This window comes from Amblyomma mixtum, chromosome 4 (assembly GCF_055824585.1).
Source record: "Amblyomma mixtum isolate Tamu chromosome 4, ASM5582458v1, whole genome shotgun sequence".
NCBI classification, from domain to species: domain Eukaryota; kingdom Metazoa; phylum Arthropoda; class Arachnida; order Ixodida; family Ixodidae; genus Amblyomma; species Amblyomma mixtum.
This window is the reverse complement of record NC_143015.1, coordinates 50,337,976-50,365,892: the sequence shown is the minus strand read 5'-3', so window position 1 is coordinate 50,365,892 and position 27,917 is coordinate 50,337,976. Positions and strand designations below refer to the sequence as shown.

General features: G+C 45.1%; 1 protein-coding gene across 1 annotated transcript; it reads right to left on the bottom strand.

The window, feature by feature from the left end:
* Positions 1-2,764: 2,764 nt before the first annotated feature.
* LOC149346469 (beta-1,4-mannosyl-glycoprotein 4-beta-N-acetylglucosaminyltransferase-like) lies at positions 2,765-16,354 on the bottom strand. Its single transcript, XM_089585398.1, has 2 exons — positions 15,572-16,354; positions 2,765-2,971 (listed from the first exon to the last, which is right to left on the bottom strand). The coding sequence occupies exons 1-2, from the start codon at positions 16,352-16,354 to the stop codon at positions 2,765-2,767; spliced, it is 990 nt and encodes a 329-aa protein (XP_089441524.1).
* Positions 16,355-27,917: the final 11,563 nt, after the last annotated feature.

The following is a 27,917-nucleotide window of genomic DNA, read 5'->3' as shown; positions in this document are numbered from 1 at the left end:
CGCATTGGTCATGGTAGTACATCCACGTCTCTTGTCCCAAATTCTAGACGCAGATGTTCTAGTTCGGTTCACCTCTAGCCGAAACGGACAGCACCATAGACAACAAAATCTGTGAAAAAAAAACATCCCCTATGCTTCTTGGTTGCTGTGACTGTTAGCTTCCGTGATTTAATTCATAACGAGCACCACTTTCCATTCTCTTGTCTTCTGAATAGTTTATTGAGGGCTCCGAATCTGGCAGTCTTGATGCCATAGCTAGCATAAGATGGTTCTTCCACCCTTCCGCGCTCACCGCTCCACCACATTCCTACCTGGCACTGGCGGTAGTAGAAGACGTGCCTCTACAACGCTCGCAGTTATGGGCGAAGGTGGCGCTAGTAATCTCTAAAGTTTACACGACGCATAAATACCTCCAAAAGCAGAAGAATGAACAGCCTTCACTGCAGCTTGGTTGGTAGAGCACCGGACGCGCAATTCGGAGTTGGTGTGTTTGGATCCCACGGGCGGTATGCGATTATTTTTCTTTTTGCTTTTATTAATCGCTAATTGATAAAATCACAAAAATACATCCCCTATGCCTCTTGGTTTCGGCGACTGTTCGCTTCCGTCATTTACAACGTAGGGTGCAATCTGTCTTTATTTTGTTCCGTCTTGCGCACAGTAATAAAGGATAAACTCAAACAAACAATTCCAACTTTCTAAGGTCGAGCCAAGAGCGCAGAGATAACGGTCAACAATGACTACCGGAGGCCACGTCCACTGTCTCCGGTTCCCCTGGGTGAAAGTTCATAGTGCCATAAAGGCTAGAAAGTGGTCATTAATTTAGCGGATGCCAGCAATAATTTCGCACTGCCACCGGAGTTTAATCGGAAGAAATATCAAGGACATGATTTTCACCGTCAAATCATGGCAAACAGCACACGTAATTGGTTCAGAATATTTGAAAAGTATTGGAAAAGGCCCATCTTGCAATGGATGAAAGGGAAACCATCCATTCACAATAAATGGCCAATTACCTGTGCGGCTGGGGATATTTACCGATGCCCCTGTTGTGCCAGTCACTGATGACTGCTGCCTAGAAACTTCCCCACCCCACCTTTCCACGCACAAGTTTCCTACCCTCATTACATTCCTGAATTTCGAAGTCGAGAAGCAAAGGAAAAAAAACTTCTGCTGTCACAATATACTTTTAGGAGTGGTTTTCACCAACAACTTGTGGCTATTTTTGTTGTAATCACGTAATTCTCTGTAATTATAAAAGAAAACTACTACAGATGTACAAACTACAGAGAATTACTTCGGAAAGAACCATAATACTAATGATTGCTACAAAACAACTAAAAAATCAGTGGTATTGGTAAATTATTGAACTTTTTGGACCAGATTTTGTATCGAACTTTCTTTTTATGCACGCTACTAGGATAAGGTTATATATAAAGCAAAGATAGTTAGTGCCTAAAAGTAGTGGAAGTATCGTACTCTCTCCGAGACCTCGCTACTGCTGCCGTGGGCGCTCTCAAGTCTGGTAGTGTCGAAAATCGGTTTCTTTGTACATAGACACGGAAATGCAAGATTAGGCACGGGAGACGTTGCCGAGGTGTTCTCTGCAGGGCGACGATTCGAAGACAGTGATAAACCGCTGGTTTCAAGTATAACATACCATCAACACGCGACTTTTGAGCGCCTAGTACAGAAAGCTCATTCGGGCCGACAGACTTATCGCTAGCTCTGTGTATTCAAATTGGTTCGTGTTAAGTTGTGTTGAGGAGAACAGTTACGATGAGTCATGTTTTTGAGAATAATGATTAATCTCGCTGCATCTTTTTTTGGGGGGAGGGGGGGCAGGTTATTTGAACAGGCATGGTTATTCCCGCATGCCTGCGTACAATACTCTGCATTCGCTAAGTTTGGCAAGTATTCAAAGTAGATAAGATTACCAAGACGTATCCAGGTGTTTAGCTTTTGTATGACCTCGTGATAATCTGCTGGCGTTATTTACAAGTGGTAAAGAAGGGATTTATTCGCAGAGCCTTCTCGGATTAATTTAAGCAGGGCACACACGTCAACCAGTTCATAAAGACTCTGTTTAAAACTCAGAGGTCAGGATATAGTTAAATAAAGCGCAGGCTCGCTGTACGTATTAAAGACGTCAGCCCATTCAGTGTTTGATCTCAAACGTAACCAGTAATGTTTTTGTTAGCTTAAAGTGGATGCAAGTAAGGCAGATTTCAGCGCCAGAAATAAAAAACTTAGCGCACAATGTAATTATGGTGGGAAATTGTTTTCTTCACCTTTATTAAACTGGAAAAAAAGAGAAAGCGGGAACCTACACGGAGAATTCTTTCAAATGGCGATATTCACGAGCGCACACCAGGAGAGAAAGCGTTAACCGGACAATAGCGATAATCAGCCATGTCGAAGGCCTACATTTCAATGCAAGCAATACATTAAAAGGCTGCCCCAGCAGGCAGCTAAGGTAAACATTGGCAGTTTTTTTGTTGATGAGGTACCAGACGCAGGTCTTAAACAGTGAATATTAAGTTATTAAGCTATCTGTAGATATTAAGCATATCTGTTGTTGGAAAACAAGCAGGAGACTAGGAAAGCAATACATGAAACACTTCGAAAAGCGGATTTGTAGCGGCAGAGCTCACATGCTACTCGTTACAAGGAAAGCCCGGAGTCGTTCCGAGACCCACCTGTACCTCAGCACTTTGCGAAGATCTCTAGAATCACGTTCTAAAACCAGAATTCGTTCGAGCATTTATACAGTCATGAGATATCGGAAGCGCTCGACGTTCTTCCTGACGTACGCCGGGGCCGCCTCGTAAGAATCACAGCTGAAAAGTGGCGGGCTATTGTCGAAGTATCTTCCACTCTTGCGCAAGGATTCGATGTAGGAGGGGTCTCTCTTCTCTGCGAAGTCGCCCCACCGTATCCCGTCATCCCTTTGCGCCGCCGCCAGTTTTACCTGCATGATCACATGCAGCACCGCATGAACGACTTTTGAACAGAAGTTCATGAAATGACGGCATATTTGTTCAAAAATTACATTTGTAATATAAATCTCAAATTGAAAGCACACTTATCAGGATGATTATTTCATAGCAATGGAAGGGCTTGGTTAGAAGTCTCAAATTATATCAGACATTAAATTAAACTTTACAGTATGCACACGAGGTTCGAGAAAGGGAGGCTTTAACCTCGTTCACACTATGGGGAAGGGTAAAACTGGAAGCAATTTCCCACACAATAAGAGGTAACACGAAAAAGCAGGAAACATATAAATTAAGACAAATAAGCACAATTTGCAGCTCCGATCCACCAAAAACGGTAGAACATATATTCATTCGAGCGTCTTCTAGGCTGAAACTATTAGAAAACAGTGAAACAAAAATACCGTTAGAAGGCATGAACAAAAAAAAAATCTCTGCCTCTCCCGTAACCGACATTAGAGTAAGCATTAAATGTTTACAGGCATAACGCATTGGTTGTATGTAGTACTAGTCAATATCTTGAAATAGGTCTAGTGTTCAACACACCACACCACACTCTTCTCGTTGTGTCGAAGCGGTCGCCTGCAATAGTACGCGCACAGTGGCGGCCTTGTCGCTTTCCGGACCGGCCGCATAATCATGGCGTTGTCGGAAGGGCGAGCAGTCTTCTGCTGTGACGTATCACTCGCAAAGCGGTCGCTTTCCGCAAGACGCTTCCTACCTCCCCTTTCATCAGGCTCTATTGCTCGCCTTAAGCAGCTGTGACGGTGGAGGGATTGAAATTCAGGACGATATGCAGAAGCGTACGCGGACACGACGAGACACAGGCGTGACAAGAATGTATATGCAGCGCGTTTGAAACTCTCTGAAGTGCGTAGAGGAGAAAGCGTTTTCAGCACCACTTTGCCTATGTGACACTGGTTACGTCACCACTTGATTACGCCACACATAATTGATGACGATATAATGGAAAATTACTAATTAGTGACTAAAATTACTTATTAATGACTAAATCCTAATTAACTGATAATTAATGACGCTTAAGCTTCGCCTTTAGGAGTGGAGCGCGACAGCTTGTTTTAGGTGGTGGTGAAAACATTTATTAAGAATGAGCAGGAGGTATGTTTGGATCAGCCCGTAAGAGACCGATCCCTAAAAACACTAGGTGGAAGTCCCTAGTATGGGACCCCAGTGGCGGTGGCCGCCGCCCGGAAACGCCCGACTAAGGCTTGTTAGGCCTGTAGGTCTTGGCAGCCGAGCAGGGTCGCCTTCCAGTCCTACCGGGTTGGGGATGGGGGGAATAGCAGGGTTGGAGGGGCAGGCCCACACCATGTGATAAGTGTCAGAAGACACCGCACTACAGTGCGGGCAGCTGCCGCTAAAGGAGGGGTCAAAATGTTTTAGCGCTGCCGCGCACAGCAATGTATTGGTGAGAATGCGGAAAAGGAGCCGCTCATCCGCCTTCTTCAGGCCTTTACATGGGCTGGGGTAAAGGCGATGACAATTTTGATAATAAGTTGTAATATCTTTGAATGTATAGACGGGATTAAAATCGGGTTCCTGATCGGATGGGGAGGAGAAAACATCCCGGTGAGAGAGCGCGCCGGCGGCTGCGTCTGCTGCCTCGTTTCCTGCCAACCCCTGATGAGCAGGGGCCCATATAAGGTAACGGTGTGTGGGGTCCGTATCCCGTATGCAATTTTGGTAGATTCGATATGCTAGGAAGGGAGTGAAGCCTTGTTCGACGTTCCGACAGGCCCCTCGCGAGTCGGTGATTATGTATTTTGAATCGGAATGTGAGGCCGCGAGAGCAATCGCGACCTCTTCTGCTTGTGTTACACTGCTGGCTCGGAAGGTGAGGCCGTTAACTGTGTTGCTGTTGCGAACCACCGCGACCGTGTACCATCCCCCGTGGTGAGGACCGGAGGCGTCCACGTAGTATACACCTGTTTTGTTGCCATAATGTCGGGCTAGCGCTTCCGCTCGTGCCAGGCGCCGACCATTATGGTCTTCGTGTGACATGTTTGCTGGAAGAGGCCGCACGTGGAGGGCACGTCTGCACAGTTCTGGGATGCTAAACCTGTCTTTCATGGGAGGGGTTTGTTGGATATGGAGTCGAGCAAGAAGGCGGCGATCCGACTCCGTTAGCGACAAGCGCGTGTACTGGTTTGTAAGGTGCGCCTCCCGCAGCTCCCGGAAAGTATTCACTACCCCAAGGGCCATAAGCCAGCTGTTTGAAGTTGTGATGGGGATTTCAAGGGCACGTTTAACAATTTTGCCAGGGATGACCTCAAGGGCGTCCTCCTCTTGTTTCCGTAGGTGGAGATAAGGAGTCGAATAGAGAATTCGACAGGTTACAAAGGCGTTTGCCAGCCGCAAGGCATCCTTACTTCCTAACCCCCCGCGTTTGTTGGAAACCCGGCGGATTATGCGGCCCACCTGGTCCCCTACCTTACTGAGTTTGGCCAATGTATTGTCCGGCCGCCTGTGTTTTTGGATGTAGAGTCCTAGTACCCGTATCTCGTCACTTTCGCGTATGGAACCACTCTCAAGAGAAAGAGAGATTTTAGTTGTGCACTTCTGTGAGGGGTGGAGGTGCACAAATTCCGATTTTTGAGGGGAACATTGAAGACCGCAGCGATGGGCGTAGCGGTCTACTGTCGTCGCCGCTGTTTGCAGGCTGGTTCCAATGTCCCCTGTGCAACTCTGCGTGGCCCACAGGGTGATGTCATCGGCGTATAGGGCGTGCTGCACGCCGGAAACACCCCCCAGCTGTGCCGGCAGGTGCATGATAGCCAGATTGAAGAGCAGCGGGGAAAGTACCGCCTCTTGGGTGGTTCCCCGCGTGCCGAGTAGGTAGGGATCGTGCTCTGTATCTTGTATTCAGATGTAGGACAGACGATCCATTAAAAATTGGCTGATGTATCGGAATGTGTTGAGACCACAGTCGGTCTGGCTTAGGTTAGTGAGTATGATCTCGTGTGTTAGATTGTCAAATGCCGCTTTAAGATCCAAGGCGAGTATTACCGGTCATTATGGGGGCATTCGAGGGGATCAAGGAGCGTGTTTTAGCGCTGCCAGGCAGCCCAAGGAACGCAACCAACCGTTCGGCGCGATGCCTTGCCCTTTGAACGCAAGGCTTTTAGGAAAAGAAAGGGTACAGTAATTATCTGTCATCTCGGTGGACATCCGAACCGCACTGTACAGGAAGGGAGGAACGCCACCACCCGTTCGGTGTGATGTCTTGCCCTTTGAACGCAACGCTTTTTGAGGAAAGGAAATGGGGCAGTCTCTGTTATCTCGGTGGACAGCCGAAGCACACCGTAGAGGAAGGGGGGAATCCCACCACCCGTTCTGCGCGAAACTACCGGCGCTCTCATGCCGGTCCTGTAGGAGGGCTTAGAGAGTCTCGTTAAATCACGTACGGTGCCCGGATGTTCTCGGTTCAGTGCCCGGATGAGTGGAACTCAGTGCACGGATGTTGACTCTCGGTCTCTGTGTGACGTCACCACACTGCCGACAACGGGAGCTAAAATCATTTCATGCTTAAAACGACGTTTCCAGCAACGTATAAGTCCGCAGCGTGCAATAGTGAAAGTTGGTTGTAGTTTAAAATGAATAACCTCATGTTCCTTTCAAATAAGTTTACTACGCACTTTTTTAAAAAACGCTAAATTAGAGCTGGATACTTATTGTATAACTGCACTAGCTGGTGTTTCGCAGACTGCGTATCGCAGGTGTTGCGTGGTTAGAGGGCAGCCAAGAGTACGGCATAAATAGTGCAAGTTCATAGCTTATAAAGGTGCAACCGTGAGAATGCGGTCAAGTCTCTTTCGATTCTGCCGTAAATTACACCTCTAATTTTTGTAATATTTGTACAGGGTTGGGACCTAACTGTTTCAAGAGTTTGTGCATACGTATTTTAGCCCTTTCTGATCTTGTTTCGTAGATAATGTACAACACCGAGATCAGTTCACCTGCAGGTACCCCGAATGACGCTGTCATGATATGTGAGTGAAATAAACTAAGAAAGATACTTAGTCGGACGTGTTTCTAAGTGGAAGCATGTTGAGGCTCTAAAACTGACATGCTTTAGGTTACGGGAGTATTGAAGCTCCTTCCGGTCACTTTTCAATTTCTTTTTTGCTCAAGTATTATTTCGTATTCTCAGACTAGCAGAAATGTGAAGACAGGGAAGAGAGAAATGTTATGTAAAGGAACGCTCGGTTGGTTTTATGATGCAACAACAGCTATGGCTTGTTTAAAGAGAGACTGCCGCTCTGTGGAGAGATTGTGAGATGGTGGAGTGAGTTCGCTTTCGCAACTTTTAGGCTTAGAAATTGGATTACGTTGGACACTGGAGAGTACCCTTTCAAGTTATAGGCAGTCTTAGAAAGGTTATGTGTTAGAAGTTGCGAGAAAATGTGCGTAGGGTACGCTTTTCTAATAGCTTCTATCTGTTATACTTTTGAACATGATTTAATGGAGTCATCATATACATTTCAGGCTATCTCTTTGCGTTCTGAAGTTAAAGATGAGCAGAAGGAAGAAGCTTGATCGTTAGACGGAGAACGGTTTTGGTTTCTATTACATAAAGCCCTCAACAAAGGCACTGCCTAAAAGGGAGGATGTGCGCTTGAGAAAACCCATCCGACGGCAAAGAAAGAAACACGAAAACTTTCATAGCCGTACAGAAACGTAGCACGCGATTACACGTGGGATTTACCAACTATTTTATGCCGTTTGAAAACTTCGTCTCGCTGGGGAGCGCCATAAAAAGCAGCACCCCATAAAAGACAGAGCATGATGACTTAAAGCTAACGGTGGTAGAAGAGATCGTTACTACTGAATGATGAAAGGAAGCCCCGACGCTTCTGCAAGATGTTGAAACTTAGCCCCGACCTTTGCGGCGCCATCTCCACCTCCTTTTAGACCCCGCAGTTATGGCTTTTGTAAACTTCATAAGGGACCAAATTACATATTTCTACTGCAGGAGACACGAAAATAATTTGGCGATGGCTTCATACAGCGCGAAAGGATGAAAAAACGAAAGTAATTAGTCAATTTCCTTCGAAGCGCAAATGTGAGCTCTAATTTGCAATATACATAAGTAAATTAGCGCGATATTGTGTTGTTACCACAGAAATTGAAAAAAACTACAAAATGAACACCTTGGAGAAAAGAAGTTCAAAGAAAGTAGCAAGAGGTTTTGGTTTTTTTAATTTAGTCTGCTGGTGGCCAAAAAGGTTTTGCTGGCCGGATACCTGCCGAAAGCGCTAAATGAGTATGAAAACTTATGGTTCGTTTATGTTTCTCCCTGGCATTTTTTGTTACCTAACATGACAGTTAATCCGTAACTGTTATTGCACGTCTGATTACAGAACGACAAAAAAATTGAACCCCTCTAAACTAGTAAACTGACACAACCAAAAATATATGCGTGCAGAATGATTGGTCTCCCAATGTATTGATATGAACGTCTCTAGGGCTCTCGTATATTCATAGAGAAGACGCATTCTAATTTTACAGCGCCACTTCAGTAGTCCTTAACTATCGTAAAATCTTCCCGAGCAGTAATACAAAACGAAATTTTTACAGTGATCATTTATGCCGTAATGAAAAATTCTGTCACTCAGACCCAAAAATTTCTTTTTGAAAACATTTAATCCTGTAGAACATTTCAAATCTTTGTAAATCTGGAAAAAGGGAGACAACTTAGGTGTCAAATTTTACTGAAACACAATAGAAGTGCCCGCTTCGGAATATTTTATGTCTCAAATTGCCTGAAAGAAGAAAAATCGCCGATGTAGACCATAAATTTCATGAAATGCTTGTAGGTCAAATTATTGGAAGATTCAGGCCAGTACAGCCAGGAAACCATGGAGGACTTAAAACACTTTCAAATCTTTCTGTGAAGACATTAGCCACCAGAAAAAGAGCGCTTAGAAGAAGCTCAGCCCTGGGCGAATTTTGACACAACGCGTGTACCAATACAGCAGCTTTTTAGCCACTTTTTCTGATGCCTTAGATCGCTCGGATATCAGCGCAGCCTGGCTATGAGAGCCAGTAATTTTGATAGGTTTTTCTGAAGTCATACAGTAGGTAACAATCTGGAAAAGACGCTTATGGCTGCTTAAAGATCGGAATGCGAAAGCGCTCAACCTGCCACAACAAAACCTGAGTACGAAATCGCAAGCATGAGCTCGACCGTCTGCTTCGTTCCGGTCGAACGATGCGTGACACCACCCACTCACACACCCGTACATGTTACAACACCCAGAGCAGTTTTACGACGAAGGGTTGCATCACATTTTGATACGAAACTGTCAGAAGGCATTCAACTGACGGTGCATAAGTTGTCGGTTCGCATCCTTGTCTCAAGCTAGCCTCCAATTTGACTAGCGCATGCAAGCTATACGCAACAAGAAATCATATGACACCACCCGCTACGCTGTACTAAAAATAGTTGCGTTACAATTTTTGTTATGAAAACCCTGTGACGTGAAAATCGGCCAGCAACCTGTGTGCGTCATGCGACCGCTTGATGACGTCACCAGGTTTTGCTTGTCATTATTGAGATTTTCTCTGAGAGAACTGCCTCACACACACACACACACGCACACACACATACACACACACACACACACACACACACACACGCACGCACGCACGCACACAGAGAGAGAGAGGGAGAGAGCGAGAAAGAGAGAGAGACATGCCGCCGGCGTTTCTCGTAACGTAACCAGTAATGCCTTCGTATTTTAATGCGTTCTCCTGAGCCATGGATGCATGAATTCTTGTGATCCCGAGACAATGGGACTGTCGATGCCGTAGCACGCGGTGCAGGACACTGAAGTGGCAAGGCTCGAGACGCCCCAGAGAGAAAAGATGGGCCCGATGCGTTGATGAATAGGCCAATAAATTTCGGTCAATGTATTTGTGTACAGCTATGTAATAACGGGAGTTAGTGTGTTGGAATCCTTGTATTAAAATAACTGCACAGCAGATATGCTATCTGTACTAAATGTTACAATAGGCTGTTTTTCATTGTCGCCACCAGCCTAAGTCCGCCTGCTGCAGGACAAAGACCTCTCCCCAACTCACTCCTATTGTCTTTTTGTGACTTAGGCGCTCTTTACAGTTAGTCTTGAAAATAAAATTGACACTTAAACCTGGAACACACTAACGGTCAAGAATTACGACATTCGTGCAGTAATGTCATAAAAATGTGCTCTTTTTTTGGCTCATGCAAACAAACCAGTGGTAAAAATGTAAGCCATTTAGGTTTCTAGTTTTGCAGCGTGACCAAACATCATGATTTTTTTCAGCTGCTGGCAGAGCGATCTGCCAGCAACCATAAAGATTATACCTAAGCAGAGTCAACGCGGATAATTTCTGTTTCCGTTAGGCAAAGACAAAGTATCTAGTTCTTAAAAGAGAGGTTATCTAGCAAGTAGGGACCAACATACAACGAAGTAATTTAATCAGTTTAATTTAATCACGGTAATTTGATTCTTTTAAAGTTTGTGTAATGTAATGAGTTATTTTCGTGGTCTAGTAAATTAGTAAAGTAATTATTTCCTTCTGACAGTAACTTCGAAAAAAAACTAATTGTTCCCTTGCAAAATCACATTCATTATTATGCACTGCTCCTCTCGAAAGCAGGGTCAACGCGCGGCAAGATTTGCGTAGGACTGTGCCTCTGATGCCACCCGTCTTCTCTGCTTTAGCGTCGTTACCCGCGGGCATTGAACGAGTAGGCAGGTGCTTTGGGGATTCATGCAGGCAGCGTGGCAGTGTTCGGAGGAGAAAAGAGGAGGACAGTGATTGGCAGGAAAGAACTTCACCCAGGGTATTCACATTTTAAGGTTATTGCGTTAAGGCTGCCGTTGTGCAGAACATGTGGCGGGGCAACCTAATGCACCGGACCTTGTGGCTCCGTCACAACCTGCCCACCAGATTGCGAGAAAAATAACCACCGTGGAAGGTGGCAGTGAAATTTATAATTGGTCTCGAGAAGTTGAACCAGGTAGAGCGACCTGGCTGGCACAAGCCCCATGGACGGCAGCACCTTCCATCGCAGGACCATCGCTTAACCACTGCGTCAGGAGTGCTATGCAGACTCCCAGGGACCTATGAATGCAAAGTCTAGAATGCCCGATTCCGGGTATATGGGCGAAGTTCGAGTCGTGTCGCCTCCAAATTATTGTTATAACAGAGACGTGGCGGTCTATGACCGAGAATAAACCTTACCTACCTTCTCGCCAGTCTTGTCACACACTCTGCTAACACAGCATTCCAGTCAGATAGCCGCAGCGTCCGCTTCGCAGCCCGGTCCCCGCCCTCTCAGCCTGTAAGCACTGACGCGCAGCTGGCGCTAGGCCCTAGCTCGATCCAAATGGGATTTGCAACGTCTGTTTTGAAGCCGGCTGCCAACAATGTCCGTGGGTGGCCAGCGCAACTCGACTAGAAAGAAGCTATGTTTGCCGCCGCCCCTAATTTATGCTGACACTCGGGCCAGGAGGTTCGGTGTGTGGAGCGCTTGGTCAGATCTGAGTATTACCGCAACTTTGCTTTGAGGAAAAAAAAAGGGCCTAAACAGCGTCCTGCGCCGTACGCGGCGCTGCCATGCAGTTTCGCGTCCGCTCGACAAAAGTAGGTGCACAAACAGGCTTTATTGGTAAAAATTGCAAAACGGGCTCTGTTCTCTAATGATCTACGCTATTTTCTTTTTCATTCGGCCATAACGTGTAAGTGACGATGCAAATCAGGTGGGAAAGCAAATGGCCAATCACAGGCACATCCGATCTGGTAACGGCACCACCGCTAGCCGGCCTCCTGCCGCCTCACCAAGTTGGGCTAAGTCGTGCACAATATGCTGCCCCAATTCCTTACACAAGTGACTTCCAGTATCTCTGTCCGGGACAAGATAAGCGGAGATAAAGGTCATTAGGCATGTGAAACTTCTCCTTTCCCCCATTTTTAGGCGTTCGCTCCGGTCCGCCAGTCGGCCATGGGCTCTCGAGCCCATCTATTATATAAGTATTATAATATATTATATAAGTTATTTTTTTGCTCAAATATGTCCTTCGGCATAAGAGAGGTATATGTACATGTGCAAGCCGATGTCGACTACAAATGGCAGCATGGCCTTGTATCGGGGTCCATGAGTCCTCATTCAAGTGTCAGGTGGTCTGCACGGTGGCAACCGTGATTGCCAAGGTGTCGCTTGCGTGCCTTCCGAAGTCGAGTGCAAGTTAGCATAAAGTGACCTAACGCCGCCTGTGTAGCAGAGAGGGCTAGAAGGGGCAGTTCAGAAGGTGGGTCTGTGATGTCCAGGAGGCCCTGACAGCAGGCGTCCGCGCCGCACCCACCCGGATTCTCCTCAACGCCACCTCCTCACGGCGAGTTAAATCGCTGGGAAGGTTTTATCCATGTAGAGGAATTAAAGCACGCGTGCAGCAGCAGAAAAATTTCTTTTCAGGCAGTGCGACGTCTCCTGCGGATAGTTTCAGTGCAGGAAGGGGCTATGGAACTTGCTGTGGATGGGACGCATTTTCCGGTTTCCTAAGATGGTGTGTATTGCATAAGCAAGTTTAATCATGCTTGTATTTTTGTCACGACCACTTGATTTGTTCTTTGACGCCCTACGTCAAAGAGAGCCTCAATAAAAAGCAGAAGACCCATAATAATGGAAAAGGAATAGATATTTAGTGAATACGACCCGACAGGGTACATTTCAAGAGCATCCCCCATGCAGCAAGATGCAAGGCTTTGTCGGGGCGCCGAAAAAGCGGGTGGCACATGTCCCAGTTGAAAACTACTGAGGAGAGAGCCGAGGCCCTCTTAAGGTAACATGTGCTTAGGGCACAGTGGCACCTAGTTACGCTCGTCGCCGTTATCCTTTCTGCTGACGATAGTAGTTTATTTTGTTCTGCAGATAATTTAGGTTCCTTAATTCCTGTATAAATTTATGGCTTGGAAATCTATCTGACTGGCTTGTTGCAAATGAACTTATGTGAAATGTTGGCAAAACAAAGTACATTGTTTGCATTTCTGTTTTTGCAGACCATTTTATATGACTAATGAGGTGACACATTAATCGCGACCGCTAGAATGAGTTTCAGATATCAAATTTTTGAGCGTCCGGTTTCACGAAAACCTTCGCTCCTCTTGTTATGTTATGTTATGTTCACTTTATTAAGCGCAATGTTACGCAGTGCATTGATGTGTTTAACACGTTGCGTCTACTGTTACCTCGTTATTTACGAGCTCGACTCCAATACCGTTCACTCGCTGCTTCATTACTCTTTGCTTGCATGGGGCACTACTGGTAGGTCAAACATGGAAAGCCTATATTTATTTAAAAAGAATGGTGTCCGCTTCATTGAAACATACCGGTACGTGACCCAATATCTATATATTTATGCTAAATAGAATTTTGGACGTTGAATCTTTGGATAAGTGGCGTTTGTCAGAGACTGCCTCTTTAGTTTGGAAAGGGATCCACAACTATTCATACGGAAGTGTATGACGCATGAGCCGCATTACGAATTTAGGAAAACTGTTTTCATAAAATCTAAACGAAGGACTAACTATGGAAAGCAATTGTTCAGTTGGTTTATCCTTAAGCAGCTAAACGTTTATTCTGAATTGTTGGGCATCATGGAAAAGTTCTCTGAAGGCTTTCCGAAAGCAGGCAAAGAATTTTTTTATTGAGTTGAATATAAACCCGACTATGTTTGTAGAAACTTCGGTGCCGGTATATTTTTTACTCTGCGGAAGCTCATAGATTACTTTCGATCTGCAAGGCACAAATTTATTGGTGTGGCTAGTGTCAGCGTGGCGTCTATCCGCCTGTACCGCAACGAGTTGGAATTTCTTGGGATTGCGACGTAGTTACGTTTTTAGCGTTTGTGCGGTTGGTGCGCTTGCACATTGACCAGAAAACAACAGGTCATGTGGAGACAACTACAGACGTGGAGTCTCCCCAACCCAAACTACGTATCTAAATTCATTAATAAAGATATCAATCCGTCGTGCTGCTTTTGTGGTGAGAAAGATAACTTCGACCATATGATCTGGGCGTGCCAAATTCGTAAGCCTCCCCCAGAACTCGCCTGATCCCTCCAATGAAGCGTGAAATAAGCTGAAATTCAGCGATGACTATGGCATTAAGTCTAAAGCCGTTCAATGGGCCGGCGTCGCCAAAGGTCTCCACAGCCTGCGGCACGCTAGCTACCTTGCCTTAATCCCCTACGCTTATGCCCAATAAAGGTTCGTCAGGCTGAGCCTCAGCTTTAAGGAAGCTGGCAGTGGGGCAGTAAGCCGGTTGTTAGTGTGAGTTAGTATGCTCTCTTGTCCTGTTTTTCTTTGCAGAGTTTTAGGTTTTTATAATATCGTACCACCAAGCCCCTCACCGCTTTCTTGTACAGTTAACTGCTTTTCGCGCAGGTTGTCAACGTAATTTTTGTGCTCACGAAGCCGGTAATATAGGCACTGGTCCCTTAGATCGATGTAACATTTCCCAAAGCATAAAGTTATATGACGCACCATGCTTGCTTTCCCGGGTACAACAGGAGTCTTGTGTTTGCTGAAAAACTGGTATTCCCCAGACATTTGACGGATCTTACACGGCGTCCACAACTTTGTGCGAAGTGAGTGCTTAACCCATCCGCTTCAACTTGTGCGGTAGCCTGTGCTGTCAGGGTATTAGTCTCTGCTTCTGTTTACCGTCCACCGAGCCATACACAGTCTTGTTATTTTTCACTTTTCTATATAATTCATCAACCGGCCAGACTAAAGATGACTCCGGATACACCTGCTTTCCCTAAATTAAGTATCCTTTCATCAAAACTGCGTTCCATGGCTTGCGAAGGGGGATTGTTCAATACATTTGTGATTCAGACGTTAACTCAACCTAACACAAGTTCATGACGTGCCGAGCTGAGCTCAAATTGAGGTTTATTTGCCCCGGGGATCATACGTCCAGAAGACAGCCCTTCAAAAAACCTAGCATTCTAATATAGGAAGCGAATAGTTTTGCTGATCGGCACTTCAAGCGTCAATGGAAGTGAATGAAAAAGTTCATAGGATGTCGATAATACTTGAGATCGGTTTATCAAGCATTGCTGCACTAAAGGAAAAAAAAAACACCTACGTATCTAAGTATTTTACTTCACTGAACCTTTAGGGTGGACTCTTAAGTTTATTTCCAGTTTCTTCATTAAAAACTACCCAATGGTCTGTATAAATCTTTTAAATCCTGTAGTAACAACAGGAGGTCCGTCGCTCGTTTTACAGTCCCCTTATGCATTAAACAATGCCACAGAAGGTATTTTTCTGGTCTTTTCTTGCCATACCTTTTTTGGAGAGAACTCTTCAAAAAAAAAAAATATCAGCCGCAGGCTCGTTCCTGCGCGTAAGCAGCTTTCTGCTGTTCTCTTATTGGCAGAAAGTCAGGCTTCGTCAAAGTAGCAAAATGGACGAAAATCAGCGCGCCTTAGAAATGGCGCGCCTTAGAATATGGCATAGAACGGTGCCAACCTGTACACCAGCAAGTACAGCATACTCACCTGTATACCGTGAGTATCGAAGCACCAGGAGCAGTGCCAGCCAGCGTAACGGGGCGGCGTTCCTTGAATCGTCCACCGCTGCTGCTGTGTTCCAGTGTTTGAAAGATTCCTGCTCTCATAGTTGTCCATTCTGCTTAGGCGCAGAGGGTCGTTTCCGTACACGTGGCGGAGAAAGGCCACTATGCAAGCGCCGCCCACGACGACTGGCTTTCTTTGTTCCCAAAAGAAGCCGTACAGGAACCAGCGCAGACTCACAGCCACCGGTTCCCCGTACCCGTCATGGTGTTTCAAGAAGAGTAGCACGTCACGGCTGGGTATTTCATCGGCATCGGCTATCATGAAAAGATCGTCGTCCCGCAGAAAGTGTTTTAGCATGCTCTGACCTCTGTGCCAGATGGATCTGCGAAAGTAGTTCTCGGGAGCCCACGGATTTCCATCGCCGTAATTAAACACGCCCACTGTCAGCGGCAAGATCTTGTGCGCGTGTTCGGGCAGAAATCCGGCGCTCAGGTTTGACCGCAGGTGCAGAGTCTTGGCAGTTCCGAAGAATGTGGAGTTGGACTCGCAGACCACGTAGTAGTCGACAGCGTCGCCCAGCTCCTTCACTCGAATTTCTAGCAGGTCCAGTTCGTGGTTGAAAACTAAGCCGTTGATGATGACACGTGGTCTGGAGCGACGCTTGATGAGCCCCTGGGAGTACCAGACTTGAAACCATCTGGTCGACCACACAGGGTCTGGAACGGAACGCTCGTCGCCATTCCAACCCTTGCGGCAGACGCACATCTTTTTCGCAAGTCCCGGAACCGTACCTTCTTGGAAACAGTTGGGCAAGTTGACGCGAGTTGAACTGTTCTTGCGCAGTGGTTGATAGTTCCGTGAATTCCAGGGAATGTGGGATTCTCTGGAAGCATTCTCGTTCGCACTGATTGCTGAATGTTTCGGAATGGCCTTTGGACCCAAGCTGTCATTCATAAGGATTATTTGATGCATGCATTCTGTTCGCAACGGGATCTTCACGTGAACTGAGCACCACAAAACTGCGCCAGCAATGAAACCAGTTATGAAGAAGAAAACCAGCAACTTCCATAGTTTCGTCGACTAGATCATTAGAGCGGATCTCATTGCCCTAACACAGTCACACACAGGAGATTTTTTTCAATGTTCTGTGGTAACGCATACGCGGCGCACACGGCGCACAGCAGATACAGCTGTTGACCATCGCTCCGCAGCTGTTTGTAACCAGACTCGTGGATGAGAGTAGTATAAAAAAGCACAATGTTACGACAGTGAGGGCTGAACGGCAAAGGAAAGGGCAGGAATGTGTCAGCTGACAGTGCGTATTAATTGCCAGCTTGTAGTGGAAAAGGACGATTTTGTATGCACTCGTTCGCCTTGGTCATAAAGCTTCCATGCACTTATGTTTTGTGCAAACAAAGTTAAACACGTTCGTTCTGAAAGTAGTAGTGCTCTTTTGCAGTATGGTCGTTAAGAGTGAGAAATATGTTCTTCGGACGCTTAAAAGCTGCCAAAGATTTCTAAGAGAATAAATTACAACTAGCCTGAAAAACGCTGTAATTGCTGTAATGGTTTTACTGAAGTTGTGATTCCAAGGGTGGTACAATATATCTGTCAATCACAGCTTCAGCGGCAACAAAGAGAGCAGCAGCTATAGGCATCTTTCTGCGTTTCCAGGTTAGTTCTTGTGACAGACGATCTTTCATTTATCTGATGCAGTCGGCTGTAGCTGTTGCTGGACACACTGTTCATTTGCTATTGATTTACTCTTTTGTTTGACCATCAAAAATGCTAAACTGCGCCGAACTGTTCAAAAGGATAAATGACTTACAATCAGAACTTGAAGTTGACATTGAGAGCCTTCGGATAAAATTTTGACAAGGTAGTATTGAAGTTTTAATCCACAGGAATAGATACTTTGAAATTGAACAGCCAGATCGACAGCCTGCAACAAATCTCTGGACTGAAAAAAGTCCATGTTCCGAATGATAAACGAAATTTTAAATCAATCTGTGCTGCTCTTTCTTTTCTGGCAGGAAATTTTGCCGTCGCCGTTTTGGATTTCGGCGGCGTTCCGGAATGCCACCTCCCCCCCCCCCCCCCCTCTGCCGATAATTTCACAAGCATGAGGGGGGTGAGAGGGGTGCTTGCTCGGAACTTTACGCTTTGTAGAAGAAAACACGATGCTTTTTTTAGCCTCTTTCGGGACAAAATCTGTGCCTCCTTCTGCGCAGAAATGAACAACCTTCATACTCCATTCATCCCCTCACAGCAATCATGCCACGGCACAGGTGTTTGCCCATTTGCATGTTTTCTAATCATTTAGTTATTTTACCTTCAGTGCTCCCCTGCAAACTGCGGTTTTTGAATGCGTACATTAATTGCTCAGAATTGATTTTTGTCTGCTCACGGGCAATATACTTCCGCAAATGACACACTGACACCACTTCGATGAATAAAAAACTAGGTAGGCTTCGAACTGTTTGACCAGTTTTCTCAAGTTCTAATAAAAACATATGAGTGTTTTTCTGAATAGGGAAATGAGCCGCAAAAACCATACAGCACATATATGCGCCTTATCACATGAAGAGTGAAGTGCATTTCGTGACCATGTGCAGACGTTTCGAAAATTTCAAAGCCTGAGGCAAGAACAAAGTATAATGTAAACTGCCAAAACTATGGAACGGGCTCGAAGACAAGCAAATGGGCTTTTTTGTCGACAAATGTACGACACTTTCTGCAGAGGACGCCAAAGTTACCCTGAAGTACTTCAGGTTTAACTGAATATGGGGCGCTATGCCGGAAGGCCCGAGTTTGGCGCTCGCCCGAGTTTCATCCGAATTGGCGATGACGGCAGTCAGTGAACGAAGATAGCGCGGAACGTGCGCAGGCAGTGGACATTAAAATGTAGAGATAAAGCCACCTAAACACGATACAAGCGCACCCTACGCGCCTGTTTCACACTTAAAACACACTGCACTGCACAATACCAGGCCGCAGCGCTACCTGAAGTTATCAGCGCCATATCAGCAATCGCGAAATCGTGACTTCTCTGCTATCTATCTGCACACTCGCCGCTAGCTGTTTGACACGCCTTTTCGGGCGCGTGAAAGGCGTGTCTTGTTTTGCATGCTCTATCTGTCTCTCTATTTCCGAAGACGAACAGTGCGCACTAGGTGCACTCTGATATCAACCCTTTCCCTTCTCTCGAATACGTTAAAAAGCAACAGAAGATATGATGAACATTTTCTTCATTTCCAAATGTATTTTAAAATGTGAATCCAATGAAGCGTTGTTGAAGAGCATAACTTTAGGGAATTAACAAAAATTTGACACATTCTGCCGCTAGTGGCGATAGTGAGGCCATAGCTTGCAACGTAGCTTGCATACGAACTAGAGCGGCAGCCTACCGTGCCGAAAACGAGAGAGCTCCTGCGCTGACACGCCGCCGGTAGCGCTGCCTTCGACTGGAAAGACTGGGTAACTACTACACGCTGAATCAGTCTTATTTTTCGGCCAGTGCGATAATATATTTTATTGTGTCGTATATTAAAATAATAGTCATGCATCTTCTGGCTTGCATAATACACAACAGCAAAAAACTGAACTGCACTGCACCCCCCGCGTCACTGCTGCTCTCTGCAGTAACCTGAGGTGGAGTTATCCGCTGCTACGGCCGCTGCCGCACCACGATTGCTTTTAGTACTATTGCTTTTAGTACGCTATTGGCGAATCTCATTGGTAGAAATTGGCCGTGCGAGCGTCTGTGATGCGGTGTGAGCAAAAAATTGCTGTTTGGCTGTATTCAATGATTCATTACGTATACCTGTTGTGTGTGGCGCCTCTTTAGTGCACTGCGGATGCGAAGAGCGTGCTACCCAGCGGCACAACTCATCCTATGTCATCAGACGCTGACTAAAAGCTGTTAAGGTGGTGGCGCGCGTATCTGCGTAGTATTTGTTTACGTCGCGCACTTCAAGGCTTTGCGTACTGGTTTTGTCACTAACGTCGATCGCCGTTGTATACCGCAGTGGCATCGCAATAATATCGTTCGGGCAGATGAGGGATCCTGTTTGTAATAATGGAATCGGACTTATAACAGAGAAAGGTGCATGGTTGTGAAGTACGCAGTGCTTGCGTGCTGGAAATTACAAACTCTTTATCGCACTGGGTCTCGAGCAGCCACCGTTTGTCGATCCCGGATGCAGTTTTTGGAAGATTAATTGCAGAAAAATACAGTGGAGCTTAATCAAGCTTTGTGTCAATTATTGGAAAAGTATCTGAAAATTTGAGAGCAAATTGGATTCATTTAAAATAATTTTGAAATTATACTGTTTGATTCGTTCGACTAACTGAACAGAAATTTATTCAAATGTGCTGTCCGAAAAGTTGGAACATTCACAAACCCCTAGGCATTGTCCTCATTTTGTGTGTGAGGGTTGGGAATGGTATGTATGGGTGTCTGATCTTCATGTCCTGAAAAGGAATTCCTGGTTTGGTGTTGTCTTGCATTACTGTCAATCTCTGGTCATTTTGACATGTTATGCAGTGCCAGTGTTGAGGTAGCCAGTGCTCTATGTTTTGTCCTCAATCTTTCGGAGGTGTGAATGATTTAAAGCTGGCTCTTGCTCAGTTAAATGTGAATTTGTTTCGAGTCATGTCTTTGTTAATACACTGGTCAGGTTATCGTTTTATCAAAGGGTGTTGTTCGATGGCTCAACATTTTTTTTTTCAGTTTTGGAGCACTTGACTGATTGTGTGTTGCTGTGCATCCACTGCACGTGTCCTTTAATTTGTATTCACTGTGATCCATGTCACTGGCTGTTTCCAGAATAAACCATTTCTCGCAAACACTGCGGGGTCAGCATTTTTGATTGTCCTGTCTTATTTATTGTTTGCTCTTTCGAAGTATTTTTTCCTAGAAGTATTTTAAGTATTTTGGAACTCTTTTACCTGGCTGCATGCACATCCTGCCTGAGCAGCTTCTGCTCTTCTAGGAGAGCAGGGAAGTCGAGCCAAGCTGACTCCTGAGGCAGTACTATTTTCTGTCACTGTGTGAATCAACACTATGTTCAAAATTTAACACTTAACACGGGAAAACAGGCCATATCGAGGTGGTGTGTGTAAAAATAATTTGACCAATCAGTTTAAATATACTGCTCTTTTGCCGCATATAATAGCCAAGTTACAGAGGTCTCTTCAATGACAAAGGAAAACGCGCTTTGCTTAAGAACGGAGATAGAGTAACAAAAACAAAAAAATTGCAGATATGCACAAGAATGTGACACATATACAGTGAGAAAATAGGCGATTAAGAAGTCTAGAACATATTTTCTGCGCTCCAGCATGATAAACCAGCATCCTAAATTAACAGACATCTTGCTTCTGAACTTTGCGATCAGTAAAATGTAATTGTTCTCGCCAAGTCCTTTGGGCTACTCTACAGCACAGCGCCAAAGTCGGTCCCAGACTCTTTTGGCGAAGACTGGATCAGCCGCTAACCGTTTGCACAGAACAATTCCTAACATGCCAGGTACCTTAAGAGAGGCCCACAAAAAAGTGGGCTCCTCGGCAACGGCGAAATCGAAAGTTGCAGACGGCCACTTGTTAATCGGGCCACTGTAGAGCGCTCACCACTGTGCTAATTAATTAAACCCGACGAATGAATGTCATCTTTTGAACAAACCTCTCGCTTGCATCTAAAAACTATAGTCACAATGTTGCAGAATCGGGAAGAAAACCGCCACTGCAGACCAAAAGCCGGTGCGTGCTCATTGACAACGAATTTCGGACAGCTCACATTAACGCGGCATGCATCAAATGAATAGATGCATGCAGTTCATTTCAGAACACGGCATAATATTCAAGCGATTCTGAAAAAAACGAGTTTTCTCATTCAAGTCACGCGAAATTCAACTTGCGATGAAAAAAAAAAGTGCGAAATAAAAATTCCAGCATGGGGGATTTGAACCCACGCACTCCCATCGCCGGTCGACACTCCGGAGCGACGCGTTAGACCATACGACCACAGAACAGCTTTTTTTTTCTTTATTGCATGGAAGAACTTCCGTCGAAAGGAGGAAAATTTCAATCAGACTGGTTCGCGTCTCAAGTTACCGGGCTGCTTAATAGGAGCCCGCTATAGCCCTAACTCAACACTGCATCCCCATCAAAACATCAAAATTCAGGGAGGCACACACATGCATCTAGGCACGGCAGCCAGCTTGGAGGTTCTTCGCGTGCAGCATATACACTCCTTACCAAAGCACACTGTTCACGAAACACAGATTTGGACGATCTTGGTGCCTCGGCATGTCTGTTCTCTGGCACGGCCACAGAACAGCGCGGAGTGATACACCCCTTTTTATTTATTTTGTTTGCGGACTACTTCCGTAGCCTTCACAGCTTTGCACATGTGCCTCGTGGCCATTGACAGTCAGCTGATGACGGGACCGTAGCGTTGGTAGCGTTCCGTCGCGGTACAAAGCAAAATTTAATAATGCATGAATCACTCTAAAGCGCTTTAAATCCAAATCTTGCACACTATAAAATGCTTATAAAGGTGTACTAATTGCATTATAAAATTCAACAAACTTCGTCTGTCTAATTGCATACGCAATGCACTTGGTGGAGTGACACACAAATGAAAAGTGCACCGGTGGTTGGCTCACGTGACCTGTTCTTTGTAGACCGCCCAAGAAGCCCCATGAGGTGGCGCCGATGTGATGATAAAGCACGGAATATATCCAGATAACCCAATGAAGTTGGAGGCGTGACAAGGGTGGGATTTTGTCTTGCTACCATTAGTTCACTCATCTGAGGGCGTCGCTAGAGCTCGGGAAGATTCCGAGTTTCAGCAAACTCGGGCCTTCCAGCATAGCGCCCATGGTCACATTTCCTTCCAACTAGTCTCCAGATGGCTTGCGGCAAATGAATGGACCTCTGACAGCATTGGAGCACTTGTGCGCAATTCTCTGGAGGTCACAGAGAAGTTAATCGGAGGTTAACCTGGCAGTAGGAATGATCTCAAGAGTGAAAACTTAAGGGGCCGTCAAAATAATTTTTACTGGAATATACTAGTGCAACAGATCTGTAGAGGTGGTTTTAGTAAGTATACAAGCCAGATTTGAAAGCTCTGCGTGGACAGTACAATTTAGAATTCATTTTTAAAAATTTCTTCTCGCAGTAGCTCGCAACCGGTTCGGGCAACACAGCGTTCCCCCTACCCCGATGACGTCAGTGGGCAGAAGAGCCATCTAACTCGCCCGGTCTGCCCACTTTACCCGGTCTGCCGGGTAAGAGATGCGCGGTGAGGTGTGTCGTCTTAATCCATGGCGAGCTACTGCGAGAAGGAATTCTAAAATATTATTTCTCAAGTATATGGTCCTCTTGGAGCTTTCAAATCTTACTCCAATACCCATAAAGACCACCTCTACACATTTACTGCACTAGAATATGCACATCGAAATCATTCTGGAGACCCTTTAATGTTGGGAGTCTTATAAAATATTTGAAATGAACAACTTTCAATGTTGTAACAGAGCATAGACTTACCCACAATGCATTTTACAAAGTGCCATTGAGCTAAAGGAATTTACCGCTAATACTGCTCCCATAGGTTCATACATTAGGTATCGCTCGCAAGTTCCTTTTGTGTATTGTAGAAATATGCTTTTTGTTGTCGGGGTCATCTTCGTATGCATGATAAGGTGGCAAATGTAAGTAAAAGCTTCCTTCTTGATCTGGCAGTAGAAAAATGAAAAAGAAAAGCGTACGCCTATTATCATTCCTTCAAACGTGTGTCTTAGCACTTCATTTCCTTCTCAGCCTGAGACAATTCCTTTTATTTTGTTGGCATCTTCGAACAAAATGCTAATGTTTTTATTGGCTCCGTGTTCATTGTTTAGTGAAATCTTACCCCCACTGAAACTGATGGAAACTTCAGTGCCCGGTGTATATACGGTAGCGAAAGCGCACTATATCTTTTCCGCCGTATGCTTCCTCAGGCTGGAATCCTTGAGGGTAGGCATATTCTGTGCCCCTTTTAGTTGATTCCATTTTCCTTGGAATGGGAGGTCATTCATACAGTCTGCGAAAATAATAAATATTTTTCTCGTGGAACTTAACATCTACTATAGATGGACACCCGCATTTGACGAATTCCATTCTAATTTAATTTCCCCTGTATTTCTGCCGCCGTCGACTGCACCCCTATTGGTAAGGAATGTGGCTTTAAGTATCGGGTATCTGCTATTCTACCTTTCAGACTCCGGTTCTGTGGCTAAATTCAGCAATTTACTGCCAACGCAGAATAAACGTTAATCGCTGATTTCAACATGAATATTTAAAACATGCTGCTGCACACATCCAATAGTGATGTTGGGTTGCTACTACGTAGCATGGGATAAACTGCTGCATTCATGCTATGGTATTCGATTGTTAGAATCTCCCTAGGCTTAACTCAATATCTAAATAACGCTAGAGAAGAGAACAAATATCAGACAGGTAAGCACGATGTTGGGTGTGTAAGGCGTCCGACAGAGCCGAGCTTTCAAATAGCAATTAAAAAACAGAAAATAGTTATTGGAGCACCGTTTCAGCGAATTCAAGATAGCAAAACAAGTCATAAAGCATTGAAGTGCTCAGAAATCATCACTGGCTGTTTAATTATTTTTAAAGCAGTATTGTTAAAAGTTACATCACGCATAAAAATTTAGATTCATATTTGTGCGTGCGTCGCAAACGCACCAGGAGATCCGAATCACCGAGAATGAATTTGTTTGATTTATTTTGCCTAGCAGTTTGTTTCTGCCGAAGATTCTGAGTTGAATAGGCATGAATTATGACATGCAACGTTAAATTAAATACAATTTTTTGATTTTTTACCTCTTGAATGTAATTTTTAGTCCGGTTAAATTTTGTGGGTAGGAAAAAGCGTGATAGAACGTGCAATAAACAAGTGCATGCCCCTAAATTCTTGGCATGTGCATTTTTTCGACAGGAAGTTGGTTATGGCGGTATTTTTTTTTACATATTTAAAGAGTGCATGACAACGGCCAATATATACCCATATACCACTCAGTATCGCATGTTGTTTTCCGCCATTGATTGTTTAAACAGTGACCAATGGTTTTCTGCGGCAGTCCTAACTACTAGTTGCGAGCAAAGGACAAATTCTAACCGCAGGAGTTTGCTACGCTTCGCAAGATTAGACTATTCCCATAAATATATAAATATCAATGTTTTAGAATATTCCACTGTTGGCTGACAATTTTTGACAATTTTAGTTATCTAAGACAGAGCTCACTGCTGGGTGTGACCGCCGGAGTAACCTTAAAACGCCGATTTTGGACGCCTTCTGTCAAAGAAAGCTGGTTTTTTAGGAGAAAAAAATATCCATCATGATGATCGACCGGACGGCGCCCACTGCAGAACGAAGACCTTTCCAATACATTCCCTTTTAACCCCGTCCTCTGCAAGCTGCGGCCGCCCTGCTCCTGCAAGCCTCTCAATCTCATACACCCACCGAACTTCCTGCCGCCCCCTGTACGCTTGCCTTCTCTTGGAATCCCCTCTGTTACCCTTAACTACCATCGTTTTTTTTTTTTGGCCTTCATGCCGTACTCAAGCCAATTCATTTGTATTTTATTTACATTAGGATATAGCTCACCCGTGTTTCACCCACCGCGGTGGCTCAGCGTTTATAGTACTCGGCTGCTGTCCCAAAAGACGTGGGTTCGATCCCGGCCACGGCACTCAAATATCAATGGGGGCGAAATTCTAGAGGCCCGTGTACTGTGCGATGTCACTACACGTTAAAGAAATCCAGGTGTTCGGAATTCTCTGCAGCCCTTCACTACCGCGGCCCTCGGAATTTGAGTCATTTTGGAACGTTTAACCCCCCCTAAACCATAAACCAGTTCACCCACCTTTGTTCCCTGGCCTACTATGCCTTCTTCCTGTGGCATAAAGTTTCATCGTGCGTATTCATTTAAATACCTGGTTTTGTTGTTCTCTATTTCAGCTCAGCCCTTTTCGTTAGCACCCACGTTTCTAAGTGAGGACTGGTACAACAAACCTTTTATAGGCTTTTTTGTTTACGTATATTCGGACATTGTCTTTCATGATGTGAAAAAACCTGCCAGATGCGCTCCATCACATTCTTATTTCGCTACTTATTTCACTCTCGTGATCCGGATCTGCGGTCACTATCTGCCCCAAGCAGACGGATTCTCATAGAACTTTCAGCCCCTCTCTGGAAATTTTGATGTACTCTTCCCTTCTTTGTCTGATGAACTTTATTTTGGTTTACTGCGTATTATTTCTTGGTTCACAGTTCTGCTCTCCCTGTTCTTATCATTGACTGTGTTTTTCAGTTCATCACCTGTGTAGCTCAGGAAGATGTATCTGGCAGATCACAGCTTACTGGGGTGTTTCATTAACACCAATCCACAGCTTCTGCCAGTGCAAGCTTCTGAATATCTGAGCTTATAAATCACGGAACAACATTGACTAGAATGTGTCTTCTTGCCTGACACCTGTTATCATTGGATTTTTATAGCCGGCAATAACCAAACACATTTAAAGCTTAAGTTGTGAATACAGCCTTCTTTAGCAAGTGCTGCAGGAAGGCCTACACGTGCTCTAATACAATCACAAAACTACACTTAAGCGTGCGCTGTAAACATCACACGTTAAGTTTTGCAATCTATTGCCGAAGGTGGATGTGACGGAGAGCCATTGCGATGTTAAGAGATCAAAGTGGTGATTCAGACCAGATCTTTTACCTCATTTTGCCTTCATTTCGCGTATTAGTCCTCATCCTGCCTTCAAAAGAGAGCCTCATAATTGGGTAAAAAAATAACGGCGCAGTTTGTTCACAAGCGCGATGCAATTTTCATTCATAAGTTGAAGTGCACTACGGTCCCTCTCGCACTTTACTCTGCAAACTGCGTAGAACTCGGTACGGTTCTTCCAAATTCGAGCATAACTTTCTTTTTTTAGAGTCTCGTGGTCTCGTAGAGCAGTTATCTCCCAACTGATGTCAGGTGCAAGAAACGTCTGAAAAACGATCATGTTCTTGTGACAAGTCAAAGTGTTCGTGTTCCGTGCATTCACCTTCCTTGGTTTGGATGCCACGACCCCTAGACAGATCTGATGCCCTAAGCATCAAATGTAACACGTATCAAAACGGGACTTCTCACGCTTGATCAAATAAGATGCGGAGCACATACCTACATGCGTGCCTGTTCGTGTTTTATTATATTATGTGTCTAGAAACAAAACTATTCCATCAATGTTTGCCTTCGGTCTTATCAGCTGTTGGTGTACTAGCTGTTAATTGGTGATCATGGTTCGCGAATTGGGTGTTCTGCCATAGTATTTTACTTTTCTCATGGGCGAAATCAGATTGCGCCCAAGTAATCAGTCATTGGTGCTCGTTAAAGAGCACAAAGCTATGGAAACTGAACTACAGCCTTCCAAGCGAGGGTAGATTCTAACTTAAGCGGAGCTTCGCATCCAGGAAGTCATTTAGAATTGTTTGCTAATGCCGCGAAGAAATATTCACCTGGTGTTTTCAAGGATACCGTCACTAATTTTTATATCTTGGCTGCTCGAGGTGTGAAGGTGTATTACGCGGCACAATAATATTATCGTTTTCTGGACATTAATAAAAAACGGGTGAATAATGTTAACTATTTAACCACTTAACTAATTTGCGATAATTACCTTTCAAAAGTTGCATTTAGACACCTGGTTGAATGCCAGTTATAAGTAATATTCATAGTTGTTTACTATTTCAAAAACATGAACGCCCTCGCCGCTGTAGCACGACAATATTTGGCTTTTAATGCGCCACTAACGTTCTGCCTATAATCCCGGTTGAAGGGGCGCCATCCTGGCGACCTCAATTTAATAGTGGATAGCTTGGTTGTATTAGAGCTTGAGGCAGTTTAAATTGGCAGTTTCACTTTCAGGGTGTTACGTTCTGTGCGAGCCGAGTGAGAAGCGCGCCGGCGTTCTGGGCCAGCGGAGTGAGACGCGCGCCGGCGTTCCGGACCAGCCGAGTGGGACGCGTGCCGGCGTTCTAAACGAGCCGAGTGGGACGCGCGCCGGCGTTCGGGGATGCTATATAAAGGCCACGGCAGAGCGCTGCGCCGCTCTTTCCTGCCCGTCTGCCGAGTTGGAATAAAGGCGTTCCAGACAACCTTCGGTGTCGCCGCTTGCTCGTCGTTCGTCGATTAGCCCGAAACGTAACAAGGGCGAGAGTGATCAGTCGAAAGCGTTGCATTTCCTTATTGTTAATATCATCATCAGCTTGACTATTCCC

Bases quoted from the DNA above. Each gene is read 5' to 3' on its own strand.
- LOC149346469 (XM_089585398.1), bottom strand. From the start codon at position 16,354: ATGTGCGTCTGCCGCAAGGGTTGGAATGGCGACGAGCGTTCCGTTCCA. The intron at 2,972-15,571 runs GTGAGTATGCTG...GTGATCATGCAG, and splicing joins TCGATACTCACGGTATACAG to GTAAAACTGGCGGCGGCGCA.